This window comes from Ovis aries, chromosome 2, assembly GCF_016772045.2.
Source record: "Ovis aries strain OAR_USU_Benz2616 breed Rambouillet chromosome 2, ARS-UI_Ramb_v3.0, whole genome shotgun sequence".
Taxonomy (NCBI): Eukaryota; Metazoa; Chordata; class Mammalia; order Artiodactyla; family Bovidae; genus Ovis; species Ovis aries.
Genome location: NC_056055.1, coordinates 7,469,072 through 7,486,941, shown reverse-complemented (window position 1 = coordinate 7,486,941; position 17,870 = coordinate 7,469,072). Strand labels below are relative to the sequence as shown.

The 17,870-nt window shown below is 42.4% G+C and overlaps 1 protein-coding gene across 1 annotated transcript in view; it reads left to right on the top strand.

Moving 5' to 3' along the window:
- PAPPA (pappalysin 1) overlaps window positions 1-17,870 on the top strand; it is a 263,247-nt gene that overhangs the window by 105,889 nt on the left and 139,488 nt on the right. Inside the window, exons 8-9 of the mRNA XM_015092957.4 lie at window positions 9,162-9,290; window positions 14,569-14,660. Coding sequence (XP_014948443.2) covers window positions 9,162-9,290; window positions 14,569-14,660 — 221 coding nt within the window. The remainder of the gene's footprint in view (window positions 1-9,161; window positions 9,291-14,568; window positions 14,661-17,870) is intronic.

Here is a 17,870-nt window from a genome sequence, read left to right as displayed (position 1 = left end):
TAAATCCATAGTCTTATTATAATATTTTAACATACTTTCTCAATAATTAATAGACTAAGCAAAAAAAAGAAATAGAATAATAATCTAGTTGACTTTGAACAACATACACAAAAAAAGTGTTTCATCTGACAAAACTATATAGAGCCCTGCTACTGAATTAAGTATAAATGTTTTCTTCTAGAATGCATAGAACATTTTTTTTAATTTATTATGTCCCAGGACACAAAATGACAACAGGAGGTATCAAAGAATAAGCACCACATCGAACAGTATTTCTGTCCACAACACAGCACGTAAATATCTAAGCCAGTAAACAAGCAGACAAGTAAATAAACGCGGAGGGTTAAGACGTCTCTTTGATCAATTAAGTGCACGATCAAAAGAAATCCATACGATACTGTGTGTGCTTAGTCGCTCAGTCGTGTCTGACTCTTTACGACACCGTGGAGTGCAGCCCACCAGGCTCCTCTGTCCCTGGGGATTCTCCAGGCAAGAATACTGGAGTGGGTTGCCATGCCCTCCTCCAGGGAAATCTTCTCAGCCCAGGGATCAAACCCAGGTCTCTCTCACTGCTGGCAGGTTCTTTACCCTCTGAGCCACAAGGGAAGCCCCAAATTACTGAAGTGAGTAGCCTATCCCTTCTCCTGGGGAACTTCTCAACCCAGGAATCAAACTGGGGTCTCCTGCATTGCAGGTGGATTCTTTACCAGCTGAGCTACCCCAGAAGCCCATATAAGATACTAGCAGACCAAATACATCCATGTCTTAAAACCTACAAACTCAAACAAATACATCTACATTGCATCAAGTGGGTTTTCCCAGGATAAAAATGAGATGTTAAAGTTATATGATCTATGAATGTAATTCACAAGACCAGCGTATGAAGATATTTTTTAAATAAAATTGTCTTACTAGATGCAGAATTTTAAAACTCTTAATAAAATCAAGTCCCTTCATGATAAAAAACAAAACCAGTAACACCATTGGTCCTACCTGTCCCAGCTAGGCAAACAAATATCAACAAAATTTCTGAGGACTGAAAAGGGAGAAACTAGACTATCATGACCCTCGTCTATAAAAGACTGCATAGAAAAATTAATAAGAATCAACAAATTAGTGGAACTAATAAAAACAGCTTATGAGGACTGATGAATAGAATATCAATCTATAAATTATTTTTGTCAGCTCTAAGATATGAAGATACAAATATAGATATACATGCAAATATGTTTATATGTGTGGATGGGTAGATAGATTAAAGCTACCATTTACTATAGCACTGACATCATAAAATGCTTAAAGTTAGGAATATATCCCTAATAAAAAGTCATCACAGTTTTTATGAAGAAAGCTTTAAAAACTTTACTGAAATCATAAAATGAGACCTAAATAAATACAAACTATATAGTTAAATGGGAGGATACAATGTCATAAAGAAGTATTTTATCCTCAAATGCATCTATAAATTCAATGAAATTGGAATTAAAATCCCAACAGGCATTTCAGAAAATGAAACTAAAAATTCACTTGAAAGAGTAAAAGGGTCTTTTGATGGAGAAAACCAAAGTATAAAGTGGACTTGTAGATAAATCAAGACTTTTCTAAAAGACAAACTGCTATTGATAATAGGAAAAAAATAAACTAATGAAACAAGACAAATGCTCCCTCCCCCAAAAAAGAAAGCTTATCTAAGTTCTGAATGATATATGGCAAAAGAATATGTCACAATTCAGTAGTGAAAGGATTAAGTTTTACATAAATAATGTCAGACAAATGATTCATCTCTAGTTGGGGGGAAACAATCCTTATCACCATCGTTTTAAAAACTGTTTGTAGTTGATTGAAGCCATACATGTAAAAATTAAAACTTAAAACTATTGGAAGAAAATAAGAGAGACTACTTACTTGCATTTGTGAATACCTTGGAGTAAAGAAACGTTTATTTAACAAGCTATGCAAAGATCAAATCATGAAGGAAATGATTAAAAAATTTTGTTCAACAAAACAACCTAAACAGAATGAAAAAAAAAAAAAATTGCAAAGAATCAGAATCCAGTATCTGTAAATGCATGGCATATCAATAAAGACAAAAGAACCCGATTTAAAATAGGCCAGAGTGATGAACAGCCGGTCAACACAGGCAGAAACATGGTGTCAACAAACACCTGAAATGATACTCAGGCTTGTTAGTAATCAGGGAAAAGCAAAGTAGAATAATACCACCAGGGAAGCCCCTAAGGCATTGGTCTCTCAGTCATTTCTGACTCTTTGTGACCCCATGGACTACAGCCCACCAGGCTCCTCTGTCCATGGGATTCTCCAGGCAAGAGTACTGGAATGGGTTGCCATTTCCTTCTCCAGGGAATCTTTCTGACCCAGAGATTGAAACCACCTCTCCTGCATTGCAGGGAGATTCTTTACCATCTGAGCCACCAGGGAAGCCCAAATATCATTTAATACCCATCAAATTAGCTACAAAGTTACATGTTTGGTAGAACCTAGTGCTGCCAGGGACCTGGAACAATGGAAAATCTGTTGGTAGGTGTGTGAATCGGTACACTTTTGGAGAGTAATTTAGCAATATCTAACTGAATAAAGTTGAAGATGCAATTATCTTCAGCCTAGCAATACCACTTTAGATGTATTTCCTGCAGACACTCATGTTTTAAGTGCAAAGGGACGTGAACATGTATGTTTAAAGCAATGTTATTGGAAATAACAACTAAAAAGATTACCAACGATGATAGTAATTATGACAGAGATATAATCTGGGTGCCTATCAGGAAAAGAATGATCAAAGGAAGTATATTACTGCATTGATCTATATGGTCAATATGTGTGATCTCAAAAACAATGCTGGGTTTAAAAAAAAAAAACAGCTACACAATAATAAATGTAGTAATGAAACACCTAGGAAGTTTAAAACATGCAGAGCAACACATAGGCACAAGAAATATAAAAATACTCCTGGGAAAGAGAAACGGTGGATTGAAAACAAAAAATACAAAACAGTTTATTTTATTTCTTCCCCCCTCCCCTAAAAAGAGGAAGAAAACATGGTAAAATGCTTTAATTGGACAAAGCTGGGTGGTAAGTCTAAGGGGATTTGTTATAATGTTCTTTGTATTTCTCTATATGATTAATACATTTTCTAATTAACACAGTACTAATGGTATGTATAGTGTGCCTGGGCACATCATCTCAGGCTCCAAAAGTGTTTGTTTCCTTCTCTTCCTGTGGCTGGAAGCTAGTGTATGAAGCACCCAGGGATTACCCTCTTATCCTTAGCCCAAGGCAGCCCTGGAATACTTGGGCTCTTCCTGAGCCAGAGGCATCCTAGGTGGTCCCTGCGTACCATGTCTCCCAGCTTAGTCAATCTGGGTGGCAGATTTAGAACTACATCCTTCTCAGGGCAGAATTGTAAGTGCTGAGGCAGCTTCTAGCTTGTAGAAAAGCCTGTGGCAGGAAGATGCAACACCACATTCCTCATTAAATTAGAGCCGCTTGTCACATTCTTCCCAGATTCCCATTTTGTAGATGAAGAAATGGATGATCAGAGGGAAGGAATGGCTTGCCCGTGATGAGTGAGCCATTCGTGGTGTTTAACAGAATGTGTGTCTCTCCTGACTTCTAGAACTTTCCAGCTGGTGTTTGTGTGCAGATGCTACATGATTCAAAAACTTGATCTTTTCACCTCTGCTGTCTGTTCTGATTTATAACAGCCAGGGTCCTCACCTCCAGAGAGCAGTGTCTTGGGATGGAATTAGTCAGATTTGCTTAAGTTCCTGTCCTGAGACAAAAGCAGTGTGACTAAAGGCAGGTAGCTTCACCTCTCTAGGTGTTTGTTTCCTCAGCTAAAACCTTTTCATAGTAAATATTCGAGGGACTGCTGTTCTGCTTAAATGATGTTATTCATATGAAGTGCCAGGCATAGGGCCTGGCATGTGATAAATAGCCAACAAATGGAAACTACAATTGCTATAATTATTGCAGAAGTAGGGTATCAAAAAAAGTATAATACAGTTCAGTTACACAGACTATAGAGAGAGAGTGTATGATAAATGAATGCTATGATATGGAAACAATAGGAGGTCAATAAGGAGGAGTCAAGGGGCTCAGAGAGAATTTCCTGGAGGAAGCCAAATGGGGTATTTTCATTGTGAAATGACGTTCCCCCACCCTCTTTCTCCCACTGTACTTTCGTAGTTCTCATTCTATCTTCACAGTGGCGTGGGACAAGAATCATACATCTTAATTAAAAGGTAGGAAAACAGACTGAGAGGAAGAAAGTGACTTGCTTGTAGATTTCAGAGGGGGGTTTAATTGACCTGTCATGATACTAATTGCACACCAACATGTTAAGAAATTGACATTTTTGCCAAAAGCTTGGTCATGGCGTGTTTAGACTCCTTGATAACATATATTTTCTTAAGACAGTGATTTTATAATCTATAACTAAATTTACTTTCAGGTTGTGCTCCAAATTTGATACACATCACCATCAATACATTTCTGAGGAAAAGTACTGAAAAGTCATACCACTTAGAAATGTCAGTGTTTTTATCTCTAATCGCCAGAGATGCAAACCTAAGGCAGATGTGTCATTTGAGACATTTGTGAAACAATGTTGGTTAAACATGAAAACATTAAAAAAATAAAAACTCATACCAAGGATGCAAAACAAGCCACCCTTCAAAACCAGCCAAACAATCTCATCACATTTAAATACTGCCATTTAAACTTACTAGCCAAAAGCCTGAAATTAATCTGAGATGTGATGCATTAATGATTGAATTCTGGTGGAGGTTAAAAAACTGGCACTCAGAACTCTGTGAGAGGAATCAGAAGTGATGAAACTAATTGTATTTTGGATGAAGTGGTAAAATTTTAGTTTTAAACCAAGAGAAATAGGAAGTTTAAGGTGGAAGCATGTTCCCATCACTGCCCTACATGGGGAGGCTTTGAGCTGGAGAGTAGCTTTGGATCTAAGAATATTCTGATGGTGTTGGCGCGACTGGAAAGCGGAGATGCTCGAGGCAAGAGGGCGAGCCAGAGCTGTCAAGGTTGGGATATAGGTGGTAGCAAGGATGCACAGGGAAAGACATGGGAGCTCTTGGATGGGGGAAGTTGACAAGGCTTAGGGTTTGCCTGGATGTGGGAGACTCAGGAGGGGAAGGGGTCCCAGTGACAGCATTAAGACTTTCCAGATGGTTTTCAGAGCAGCTGAAAGGAACAACCAGACGTAAATGTCCCACGTTGGCTTTAGGCCAACTATGAAATAGGTCCTAACCTCCAGCAAAGCCTTCAGAAGCCATAGCCTGTCCTCAAAAAATTCTCTTCTACCTTAGGCTCTTGAGAAAAGAGCCCCAGTTTAGCATTCATTTAACTTGGAAAAAATATAGTTTTATCACAGGAATTCTTAAGTGGAAAAATCCAATCTTTTTCATAGCATTTCTGCCCTGATTTCCCTTTTCGTCCTTTTAATGAAGGGAAAGGCTTCTAATTTCCTATGTGAAATCTTGGGATAACACCCCCTGCTCCAGAGAGCCACTGTCAGGCTTCTGGGAGATAACTGTGCATGTGCCTTGCCCACACTGTTTGGAAGGAGGGTATTAAGGTTTCTCTACCAATCAGATACTTTCTGTGTACTGCCGGCAGGTAATAAGAAGGACAGGGGTGGAAGTTACTGGGGAATCGATTTTGCCCCAGGGTGAAGACAAACCTTCTGGGATCCAGAAATTTCCACAGTTGAAACAGCCACCTAGAAAGAGAGAGAGAGAGCTGCATGCCCTGAGGCTGTTCTAGCCAAACATTGTGGCAGAAAAGAGACTTTCCATCGAACCATGACTCTCATGATAGATGACTATATTATTCATCTTCTTGAGTTTACCAAACCAAGTTTATATGTAGTTATCTGTCACTCCATTCCTTCTAGTAAAGAGAGCATCGCAAAACTCTCAATGGATGAGGATGTTGATAATTTAGCTTTAACAGTAACAGGTTAGCATTTGTTAACAAGTTATTGTTGGCTGGGCACATAGGTGCTTTATGTGTTCTCACATTCAACCTGTGGGAAGATGCTGTGAAAGCAGGCTTCTGACTAATTTGAAATAGGCTCAGAGCACTGGAAGTGAGCAAATGAGGAAGCCAGGATGGAAACTTGTGTTTGCTCACCTCAAAGTGGTGTTTACTGAGACGGAGGAGGAGGGAGAGGGGAGGAGGCCAGGCAAGGTGGGGGAGAAAACAGTCACAAATATTAGCAGAGCCCCTAAATATCATCAGGCATAAATCATTTGGATGCACACCACAAATGAAAAACACAAGATAGAGATGTAATCTTCACAGTCTCACGCTTTTCCACCCAAGTGCTCCATCTGCTTCAGACAGTGACCATATGCCCCAGTAGCCTGGGAGGTAGCCTGTAGAAATTTTTTAAATTTTATTCCCTAATGGGCCATAATTGTTTAATATAAAACACACCTCATATTTTTTATTTTTATTTCATTTATTTGACGGTGTCGAGTCCTAGTTGAGGCATGCCGGATCTCTGTTACATCACGTGGACCCTTCTGTTTGTAGCACACACACTCTCCTGTTGTGCTGTGTGGGCTCTGAAGTGCACAGGCTCAGTAGTTGCTCTGCATGAACCTAGTTGCCCTGGGGCATGTGGGAGCTTAGTTCCCTGACCAGGGATCAAACCCATGTCCTTGGTATTGCAAGGTGGATTCTTAGCCACTGGACCTCCAGGAAGTCCCAGCCTCCATATTTTAAAGCAAAAATGATGTACAATAGAGCACATGTCATCTTTATCTTGGGCCTTCATGCATCCCCTGGGAAAGCCATTCTTCCCCCTCCCCCAATATTCCAGTTTCAGAAGCACCATTTGAAAATGTATACATTCATTGGTCTAGAGGTGGTTCAAATATCCAATAAACTTTTATAAAAGCCTCTAATTATATCCACAGATTAGCATTCCAGAGGTTTACAAGGCAACCACTATTTGTATAGTTATACATATAATATCTCAAGAGTTTTATGCATCTTGCCTGCTTAGCTTTCATTGAGAGAATGCTGCTAGAATCTGCAGGGACTTCTGGTCTACCCTCAATATTCTGACCTGCTCCAGCAGTGCTAAAACATGCCCTCTATTGGGTCATAAGTCCAGCATTCTCAGAAGGGTCGTGTTCTTCGGGAGCCTTCTTCAGTGCTCATAAACTCTAGCTCGTCATTGTGTTGAGAGTCAGGAGATACTGTCTGTTGTCACTGCACCTGTTGTCTTATTGGCCTTATCCAAACAGCCCCAGCCCGATCAGCAGCTGAAATAACAGATGGGCAGTAGGACTTGAGATTTTTTGACACCATCCTTTTGTTTATGAATCCCCCCTCACCCCAACTCTGGAATCTGATAGGAATTCTCTTCATTGCCATTTTGTACATTCTTTTTTCCTATGACACATTTTTATTATTAAAAAAATAATTAATTGGTGCAGAGGGAGATGAAAGAGAAGAATAGTATTTCCTTTTGAAAATGGTCAAAAAGGAAATGGGGATGGTGATTTGGTCATGTGGATAAATATATCTTTGCCCTGGAAGATAATTGCCAGTATCCAGGTTCCTTCCATGGCAGGGAATTCAAGTAAAGAGCTGAGAAGAGATTAGAAAGGGAGGAAGGTGATCTGGTATAAGGCTGAGTGCCAGGAAAGTGGAACAGGCATTGCTCTGTGGGGTCTTGCGAGCAGAGGAGAAATGCAATCTAGGCAAACTGGAAATCTAGCAGGAACCAAAGCCTGGAGTTTCAATTGCAGAACAAGATTTCGCATTGCAAGGAGTGACATTGTTCAAGCTGACCTGAGCTAGGAATTAGGGAGGCAGAGTGCAGGAAATAATTTAACGCCGTATGGTTGTAAGCAAGATGCTTAATCTCTTTATGCCTCAGACTCATCATCTGTAAAATAAACATGAAAGTACTAGTATGCATCTAGTGGTGTTTTGATTCTCAAATGAGAAAACACACAGAAAGTGCTTAGCCCCAGGCTTGACATTCATTTAATAGCTGCTGCTATTATTATTATTTTAGTCAAGAGTGAGACGCACAGGGCGGAGCACAGGAGTGGCAGGGATAGTCGTTGGGTGTGAGACATAAGGAAAGGGCTTGCTTGCTTCCTTATACGGGGTTTCCACTCAGACCTTAATATGAGGGCAATGATCAGACAGTGCCCACAGCCTGGCGTGGTGCTTTCCCACCTCTGTGCTTTTACTCATCCCATTTATTTTTCCTAGATGGCATTCTCCAAGACATCTTTGTTCTGGGCTATATACCATCCAATTCTTATCCACCAGGGTTATTCTAATGATTAAATTGAAGATAAAAAGTGCTCAGTCGTTCAGTCATGTCCAACTCTTTGCGGCCCCATGGACTGTAGCCCGCCAGGCTCTTCTGTTGGTGGAATTTTCCAGGCAAGAATACTGGAGTGGTTGCTACTTTCTCCTCCAGCCAGGGACCGAACTCACCTCTCTTGTGTCTCCTGCATTGGCAGGCAGATTCTCTTCCACTAGCACCACCTGGTAATGCTCATGGTTGTATGTCAGTTGATGCTACATTTCAGCATTTAGGATAGGTGGGAAAGTGGCTTAATCACGGTAGACATGAAAACTTGCTGGGTAACTAACTTCTGTGTGGACTCTCAAATGTGACGCAAATGAACATTTCACCCAAACAGAAACAGCCTCACAGACATAGAGAACATTCTTGTGGTTGACAAAGGAGAGTGCGGTGAGGGAGGGAAGGATTGCAAACTTGGGATTATCAGATGCCAACTAGTACGTGTAGGATGAGTGAACAAGGTCCTACTGTACAGCCCAGGGAACTGTATTCAATCTCCTGTAACAAACCATAATGGAAAAGAATATGAAAAAGAATGTTTATATGTGTAGAAAGGAGTCACTTTGGTATACAGCAGAAATTAATACAACATTGTAAATCAATTATGCTTCAATAAAATTTATAAAAAACAAATAAAAATTGTTGAATAATTAAATATGCAAGTGGTATCAAAAACAAGCCAGACTACTAGAAACGTACTCAAGGGGATCCATTTTGTCTGTCCCCAGCCTTATATCTGCATAGTTAGTAGTCTTCCTTATGTCTTTATGTTTTCCAGAGATGTACGTCTTGGCAGTAGGTACCAGTACTGGGTCATCGCTATTTCAGGAAGTGAGGAGAGTGAGCCATCACCTGCTGCTATATACATCCACGGAAGCGGGTACTGTGGGGACGGCGTCATTCAGAGGTGAGTAGGTCTAGCTACAGACAGGCGGGGGTAATGCTAATTTGGCCAGAAGGTGGTCAGGGTGCTAAAGAGAAGAGCTTCTGGGCTACCCTTCAGGGTGTGAGCTGTGAGGGAGCCCCAGCAATCTGCAACTCGATTCATCTGCAAGTAGTTTGCAGGCCTCAGAAGAAGAGCAGTGACTCTTTTTTGAGTAAACACAGTTCTCAAATATGTAATAATGTAAGATTTCCACAGAGCTACCATTCTGCACTGACTACCACTGTGCTTTTATTCCTAAGTTGGTCCTGTGTGCTACAAAGATTCTAGTAGTTTTTTCCACCTCAGTCCCCATTCAATTAGTAGGACACAGGACCTACGTGAGAACACTTTTACATTCTTTGCTGGTTACCGTTTACATTTATTAAAACTGAAAGTTTATTATCTCTATTGTGTTATATCAACAAGTTACAAAATGGGTCAGAGTCTCATAAAAACAGCAAAATATTTCAACTCTCTGGAATGTTGAAACCGTAAATAGTAAACAGTCCTCTAGTGTGAACATTGAATATGACTATAAGTACAGGAGGCAAATGAATCAATAAGTGTAAAGATTCCACGCAAGCAGCCAAAAGAAAGGAAAAGTGTGATCAGAAGATATAAAGCTGTGTGTCTAGAAAATGGATTTTATTGGATCATCAGTCCATTCATCCCCTGTCCACAGGGCAAGATGTTACGCAACTGAGAAAGTGGCGAGAAGCCATCAAGACTTTTGTATTGTTGAAAAAAAAAAAAAAAAGGAAATCTGTGGGCTTTTTTTTTCCCTCCAGAGTAAGCACAAAAATGTCTTGTCACTGAATTAAATAGTTTTGGCCCTCAAGATGAAAAAGAGACCAAGATTCATTCACAATTACACTCCTTATTGCTAAATCTGTGTTCTTCATTGCAATCACAGTTACAATCACACTATTGCTAAGGGACTTTAAAAACTATTGGCAGATTTAATAATAAACATTACATATGGAGATGACACTACATGCAATTGGCAAGATTCCTTTGTTAAATGGCACCATTGGGTGTCACAAAGTATCTGTGCACCAGGGAATTGCAATGACTATTTCTGTAGGGGGAAGGGCACTACGAAGAGAATTTATTTCACTGATGTGCAGAACATGAGTTGATTCCTAGGTATAGTTCATATAATGAAAGAAAAGGGCTCAATGGCTGTTTCATTGGTTTATCATTGACATTAGTGCTAGAGGTCAAGAGCAATTTAATTGGATGCTGATGATCTTGTGGTGTGTAATATACACTGGAAAGCTGCTATGGAATGAAAGGACCAGCTAGGCGCACAGCAAGGATAATGCAGGGATGCAGAGAAAGAGTGTGTACATGAATACGCATTCTCACAGACACCCACGATTGGCCAGCAGTTTGCCTTCTGATCATGGCTTAGCACTGAAGGGAAGAGCAGATGTTGAGAATATGATCAGATGCCGGCCAGTGAGTTACATCTGCCCAACTTATTGTGCAAAAGGATAGCAGTATGTGCAAGACACTGCTCCCCTAAACACCCTGGAATAAACCAGCTACTACCAGCAGGGTACTAAGTCAAGTTTTTGAAATATTCAATGACTTTTATTTTTTTTTTTACTGTTAACACTGATAAAGACCAGTATTGCTTATTTGTGCAGTCTCAAGTGATTTGCTGAAGTGATGTAGCTCGGGTGTGTGTGTGTGTGTGTGTGTGTGTGTGTGTGTGTGTGTGTGTGTGTGGGTGTGTATTCACGTCTTAAACGTCCTGGATCTATCATTTCAAAGCTGAATTATCTAGATTTCAATATGGAGGGGGGTAATAATAAGGATTTTTAAGTGTTGAATTATGATGCAAACCACCTGATTGTCAAGAATTTTACTCCTCAAGCATACAGAATAAAACTCCTCACTTGTCAGAGATTGACATTGATGGTGTGCTATTGCATGCATTTAAGATCCGTATCCAAGTGCAACAATCCAACATGAAGATATGGTTTCAGGCACTTAATGTAACAAAAATGGGCAAAGGGAAGATACTCACTGTTTACTTCCACATGAAGACATTGACTTCTAGCTTTTGATACAGCTGTTGTCTGATAGAACCCTGAGCAAGTGAACAGGATCATCTCCAGGGAGAGTGCTGCAGCTTCTGTGGGTCCAAGATTAAGCTACATATCCAGAACATCCAGGAGACAGTCACGGTCATTGCCAACAACCCGTAATTGTGACTTGGGATTTTTTAATTTAGCAAGAGGAATAAAAAAGAAACTCACTACATGTAGGATCTGGTCTACAATTCTGCCTATCCATTTTGGAATCAGATATAGATAGAGCTTCCTTGATGGCTCAGATGGTAAAGAATATTCCCCCAGTCCAGGAGACCCGAGTTCAATCCCTGGGTTGGGAAGATCCCTTGGAATAGGAAATGGCAACCCATTTACTATTCTTGCTTGGAGAATCCCTGGACAGAGGAGTCTAGCAGGCTACAGTCCATGGGATCTCAAAGAGTCAGACAGGACTGAATGACTAACACTTTGACTTTCCATAGATATACTGATAAAACACCGCAAGCAATATTATCACTGACCTAAAACTGCTAGTAGTAGTGGTAATTTAAATATCATTCTGCGCAAAGTTTTTTAGTATTTTATGCCTAGGGTTAATAACCTTCACAGACATCAAATAGGTATTGAATTACCTGCAGGTACCAAATAGTTGTTGACATAGTTGGAAGAAAACTGAATGCAACTTATGAATGATTACCTAAGCAAAAAAATAAAATAAACTTTGAGAGTAAGAAGGGCTGTCATCTTCGCTAATTGGATTTTTCTATGGGATGATACATGCTAATTTGCTGTATCTATGCAAAGGAATTTACGAAGAAATACAGAATAGACTCAACACTCAGTGAGGCCCCTGATGAATAAAAGCCCTGGATGACTACTATAATGATAATTATAAATATTTATGGAGACTCCAGTAGGCGGAAGGCACTGTACTACACGGTCATCTTCCAACAACCACGTGAGACAGGCCTGCTGACCTTACTTCACGAAAGAGACACCTTGCCCCCAAAGATTAAAATGGTTTTCTGAAGCTTACATACCCAGTAAGGAGCAGAACCAAGGTGTAGGCCTAGGACCCACGTTCTCATCTGGATTTACCATTGCCATGCCGTGACCGATGGTGCTGCAAAACCAACAAGTGAAGGGATAGCTCTGTGCTGTTTCCTCTTTCCCAGACACTGCGCCAGGCATCAGGGTGCTAGGATGACAAAGACTCTGTCACCTCCTTTGGCTTCCTAAAGCCTAGGGTGGGGTGCTCTCAAGTAACAGGCAAAGGTAGTTGGTTTGACAAGTGCTGTGATAGATGGAGCCCCTTGTCTTTGGACTCAAAGAAGATGGCCACCCACTCTAGCCCGGGAGGTCAAAGAAGGTTTCTCAGAACTTGTCTATCTAATGATAGATCTGGCATGCCTAGAAGATATTTGTGGTGACCCTAATGTTTTGCTTAAACCAATAGAACATACTGTTTGGGTGGTGAGGGAAGGAGGGTTAGAAGTGTTCTTTGTGGCTTAGGGAAACCAGCCCAGGTTTAAAAAAAAAAAATCTCTCCCCATATAACCTATGAAATAGTTAAGAATCACAAGGCCATCACTAATTTCCAGTGTGCAAGATCTGCTTGAATATGGGCCCAGCTTGGAAGATAGAATTCTTTGCTTAGGGCTTTGCAAGCAGGAGAGAAGTTGGGGGGCTCTTCAAAGATCAATGCAATGTCCTAGTCATCGTAAGCATTGATTACAAGGCCCCATACTGGTACTCTTGACACTTCCTAAAAGCAACAAACGTTTCCCCATGTTAATTGCCCGGGTGAAAGGCAAAGTCTGAGGTCTCTTCCAGGCTGGGCTCCCAGCCGGTCTCTGGGAAAGGAGGGACAACACGCTCTATGGAGACATCCCAGGACAGGTGGGTGGGCGTGGGGACTGTGACTCTCTGTCCACTGTGTGTGGCAAACCTGGCCCGCCCCCTAAAGTTACCTTCCCTGTTTGCACTGAAGCTAAGGAGTAGGTGTAATTATCTCCATTTTAACCCATGAGAAAACTGAAATTCAACATCCAGAACAGCACCGTTCAGGGGATTTTTCTACAATAGTGGAAATAGATTCTGTGCTGTCTGATCCAGTTGCCACTTGCTCCATCCAGCTATCAAGGACTTGAAATGTGCTTACTGTGGCTAAACAGGGGAAAGTTTGTTTCCCATTTTTGTTGGTGTGAATTGTCACAGATAGATCAGAGAGAGATTAACCAGCAGTCCCCCACCGTTTTGGCACAGGGACAGGTTTCATGGAAGACGCTTTTTCCGTGGACGGGGAGGATGGGAGCTGGTTTAGGGATGACTCAAGCTCATTACATTTATTGTGCACTGTATTATTATTGCGTCAGCTCCGCTTCAGGTCATCAGGCATTAGGTGCCAGAGGTTGGAGAGCCCTACTAAGGGCCTTGTCCAAGATCACACAATTAGTTGGGAACACGGGGCTTTAAACCCAAGTTTCTGTGGCTAAAGGGATGGGAATTTTCCAGAAAGTGGTAACATACCCAGTCTGTCTGTTGTTAATCCTCCTTCTCTTCTAGATCTAATTCAGAGACTGTGGCTCATTTTCTGCCCGTCCTAACCACTGCAAAATCATCCTTCGGTGATGGAAATAATTCCTTAAAGTAGGAGGAGGCATTTTAATTTCCTAGCAGCATAGGTCCCAGGCCTTAGAGTTCTCGACAGCATGAAATGACACACCCATGGTCTGAGGAAGATCAAGTCTGACTGTGTGTCGGAGAAAAAACGACCTTCATGTGCACTGGGGTTATGACAGAAGGGCCAGAGCAGGGCCCACGGAAGAACAGCATTCATACCTTAGAAACTCCGAAATCCCCTTCAATCCATCATTTTAGAGTAGAATGGTGATTTCTTAGACATAGTAGCCAAGTCTGGTCCACTGATGCATCCTCTTCTTCCTCCCTTCTGACTTACTAACTTAACAGAGTGAATGAGTCTGAAGCAGGAATTCTGCTTTGTCATGAGAAACACACCGTAGGACACACATAAGCACCTCACAAATTTACATTGTTTGGAAGAAACAGAAACTCAGCCAGGGGAAGGGACTTGTCTGAGACCTAACCAAAAAATTCCTAGCCCCCAGAGGGCTTTTCCATGTCCCAGGTGGGCTTCTGAAGCTAATGTGACAAGCTTTCCTTCCATATCCGTTCTGCAGGAGCCAAGGTGAAGAGTGTGATGACATGAATAAGATCAATGGGGATGGCTGCTCGCTCTTCTGTCGGCAGGAAGCCTCCTTCAATTGTATCGGTAAGTCTTCCCTTTCTCTGGGCCTCGCTGGAGAAATGGACGGTGCCGGATGGCTAGTCAGTTACAAGAATAGCAATGGTTATAACTAAATGAGGATTCACTCCTCTCCTTCACGCGAAGGTATTGAGTGCCTCCTGGGAGCCAGACTCTGTTTTAGGCACTAGTGAATACAGCCATGGAAACAGACAGACAGAGGGCAGGTATTCTGCTCTCCTGGACCTTATGTTCTCATAGATGACGGTGGTAATGGATAACCCTGTGATTTAGCTTCATCTTAAACTTATTGCTCTTCTTCACGCCAACTGTCTGGGATGGTTATTATCTGTATAGACGTTTAAGGCTTTTATTCTTTCTTTAGAGATGAGAAAAGTGTAGAAGCCAGAGAGCTTGTGAAACGGTCCATAGTCACACAGGTTAGGCTTGGAGTCAGAACCAGGACTTGAGCCTGATCTTGTCTGATCCTTGCACACAAGCTCAGTTCGTTTTACTCCACAGCCTCCAGCCAGGATCCAGGCTCTCTGACCTGAGGAAGAGGAATCGCAGACCAGCCCACGTTTAGAAAGCAAATGTCCTTTTCCCACCTTCACGGAGTCAGATGGGAAATTTGTTTTTGGAGTCTGGCTGGTCTTGTTGTTTTAGCCCCACTTGGGAGGCCCCTGGTCAGCCTCGGGGGTTGGTAAACAGACAGGGGTTGGGGGGCAGGGATGGAATTTTGAGCTGGCCCAGATGAGCTCATGCTTCCTTTAAGATGCAAATCGATACCTGAAGATCAAAGGTCCCCTGGCTAATCCCCTGGGCTGGAGGTGAAAACTAATCACAATTCATTTGCAAGTACAAAAGACAGAGGTGCTTCATCTAAGGAAAGGAGGAAACCCTCGGTGGGAAGATTTCCCTCTGAAAGGCAGTTTTCTTGGAGGACTGAAGGGGAGGAAATGTCACTGGTTCTACTGTTCCCAGCACATCACAGAGCAACTTTTAGACCTCCCTTCTCCTGGCATGCTATGAGCGCTTTACCACATATCATTTACGGTGTGTTCCATTCTCAAACACGTTTACTGACCACTTACTTTCTCCTTGGCACCAAGTGAGGACTGAGCAACACAATAGAGGTGCCCCACACTTGTTTGTGGATGGAACAAAAGGAAGATACGGAGGGGGGAAGGACAGCAGACTTCCCAGGCAGAGAAGCGTAGATTTCCAGCCCCCCACTCTTGATCTGAGTGTAATTCATAATAAAATCTTGATATGAACCTAGTGGTATAGTAGAAAGAGCCTTGGATTAAATGTCAGAAAGCCAGGCACTCTGGTCTCAGCTATACTGAGAACATGTTAGTTGAAACTGGTCAAGTCACCTCCCTAGTCTGGACTTCTGATTGACCTCCCATAAATTGAAAGGATTGTATTAGGTGATCTCTAAAAGCCTTACCTGCACTTCTGCTGTGTGGTTTCCAAAGTGTGGGACTATTTCTTATAATCGTGAGCTCTGCTTGAACCATCTCTCACCGTGGGCATCATCTTCATCACACCCAACAGTACACTCAGATCTTGCTGGATGATGCCCACCCATTGTACTAGCATTAAGATGGCATGTGGCTCAAGGGCTTCTGGGCAGAGTTAGAATGTGGTGAAGTTAGGATGGTATGGTCTGTGGAACAGGTCTGCAAGTTACAGTCCATGAGCTGGAACTGGTCTACTGCCTATATTTGTAAATAAAGTTTTCTAGAATGTACCAGGGGCCTCCCTGGTGGCTCAGACTATAAAGAGTCTGCCTGCATTGTGGGAGACCTGAGTTTGATCCCTGGGTTGGGTAGATCCCCTGGAGAAGGAAATGGCAACCCACTCCAGTATTCTTACATGGAGAATCCCATGGACAGAGGAGCCTGGCAACCTACAGTCCATGGAGTCGCAAAGAGTCAGACATGACTCAGCAGCTAATACAGAATGCAACACCATTCACGGATGCTCAGCCTTGTCCGACTCTGTGACCCCATAGACCCCATAGCCCGCCAGGCTCCTCTGTCCATGGCATTCTCCAGACCAGAATATCGGAGAATTCCATACCCTCCTCCAGGGGATCTTCCAGACCCAGGGATCGAACCCATGTCTCTTGCATCTCCTGCATCGGTAGATGGATTCTCTACCACTGCACCCATCTGTTATTATCTGTGGCTGCTTTTTTACTGAGTAGAACTGAGTAGTCGCAACAGAGACCCCAGGGGCTGAAGAGCCTAAAGTATTTATTATCTGGCTCATTACAGATGACATTTGTTGGTCCACAGAGTTTGGGTCTTTGATATTATTGCTTGCTAGAGACTAGTGCAAAGGGGAGATGAACATTATGACATGGTTCACCATTTCTTAGAAAAAATAACTACATTTTATGCCTACAGTAGTGGGGCCTGGGAGACTCTGAGTCTGGTCCTCTCCTGCTTTACCTCTAGAGGCATAGCTTCCCCACCTACACTTTGGCCCGAGTAACTGGAATAGATCCTGATTTTCAAGCTGTGTTCACTGAAATGCTTAAGAGGGCGAAGGGTAAAGATGAGGAAGTTACCAAGAGGATGAGCCTTGGACGCTCCAGATCTGCTTTGCATTGTCATTTTTTGAGAATTCATGTATTCATCCGTTTATGGCTGCGCTGTCTTCGCTGCTGTGTGCGGGCCTCTTCTGTCTATGCCTAGTGGGGGCTGCTCTCTAGCTGCAGCGCACAGGCTACTCACGGCAGTGGCTTCTCTCGGTGCAGAGCGCAGGCTCTAGGCACGCGGGCTTCAGGGGCTGCAGCACATGGACTCAGGAGCTGTGGCTCTCAGGCTTAGTTACTGCCTGGCGTGTGGAATCTTCCTGGACCAAGGGAAACTGTGTCCCCTGCCTTGGCAGATGGATTCTTAGCCACTGTACCACCAGGGAAGGCCCTAGACCTACTTCACATACTATTATCCTCCAGGAGATCCTAAATGTTCTGCTGTTGCTGATGATATGTATTGAGCACCTATCGTATGCCGGACACGTTTCTAAAGTGCCATTCTCCTAACAACTCTTTCAGTACCCTGCATTTACAAACCAGGAAGCTGAGGCGTTGAGGAGGTGAACTAAGGATATGCAGTCAAGTGGTAGAGCTGGGACTTTCACCCAGAGAGTCTGACTCCCGGGCTCACGGTGGTGAGCTTCCTGCAAAATATTTTTTTTTACCAGACAGCTCTTGGTCTGGTA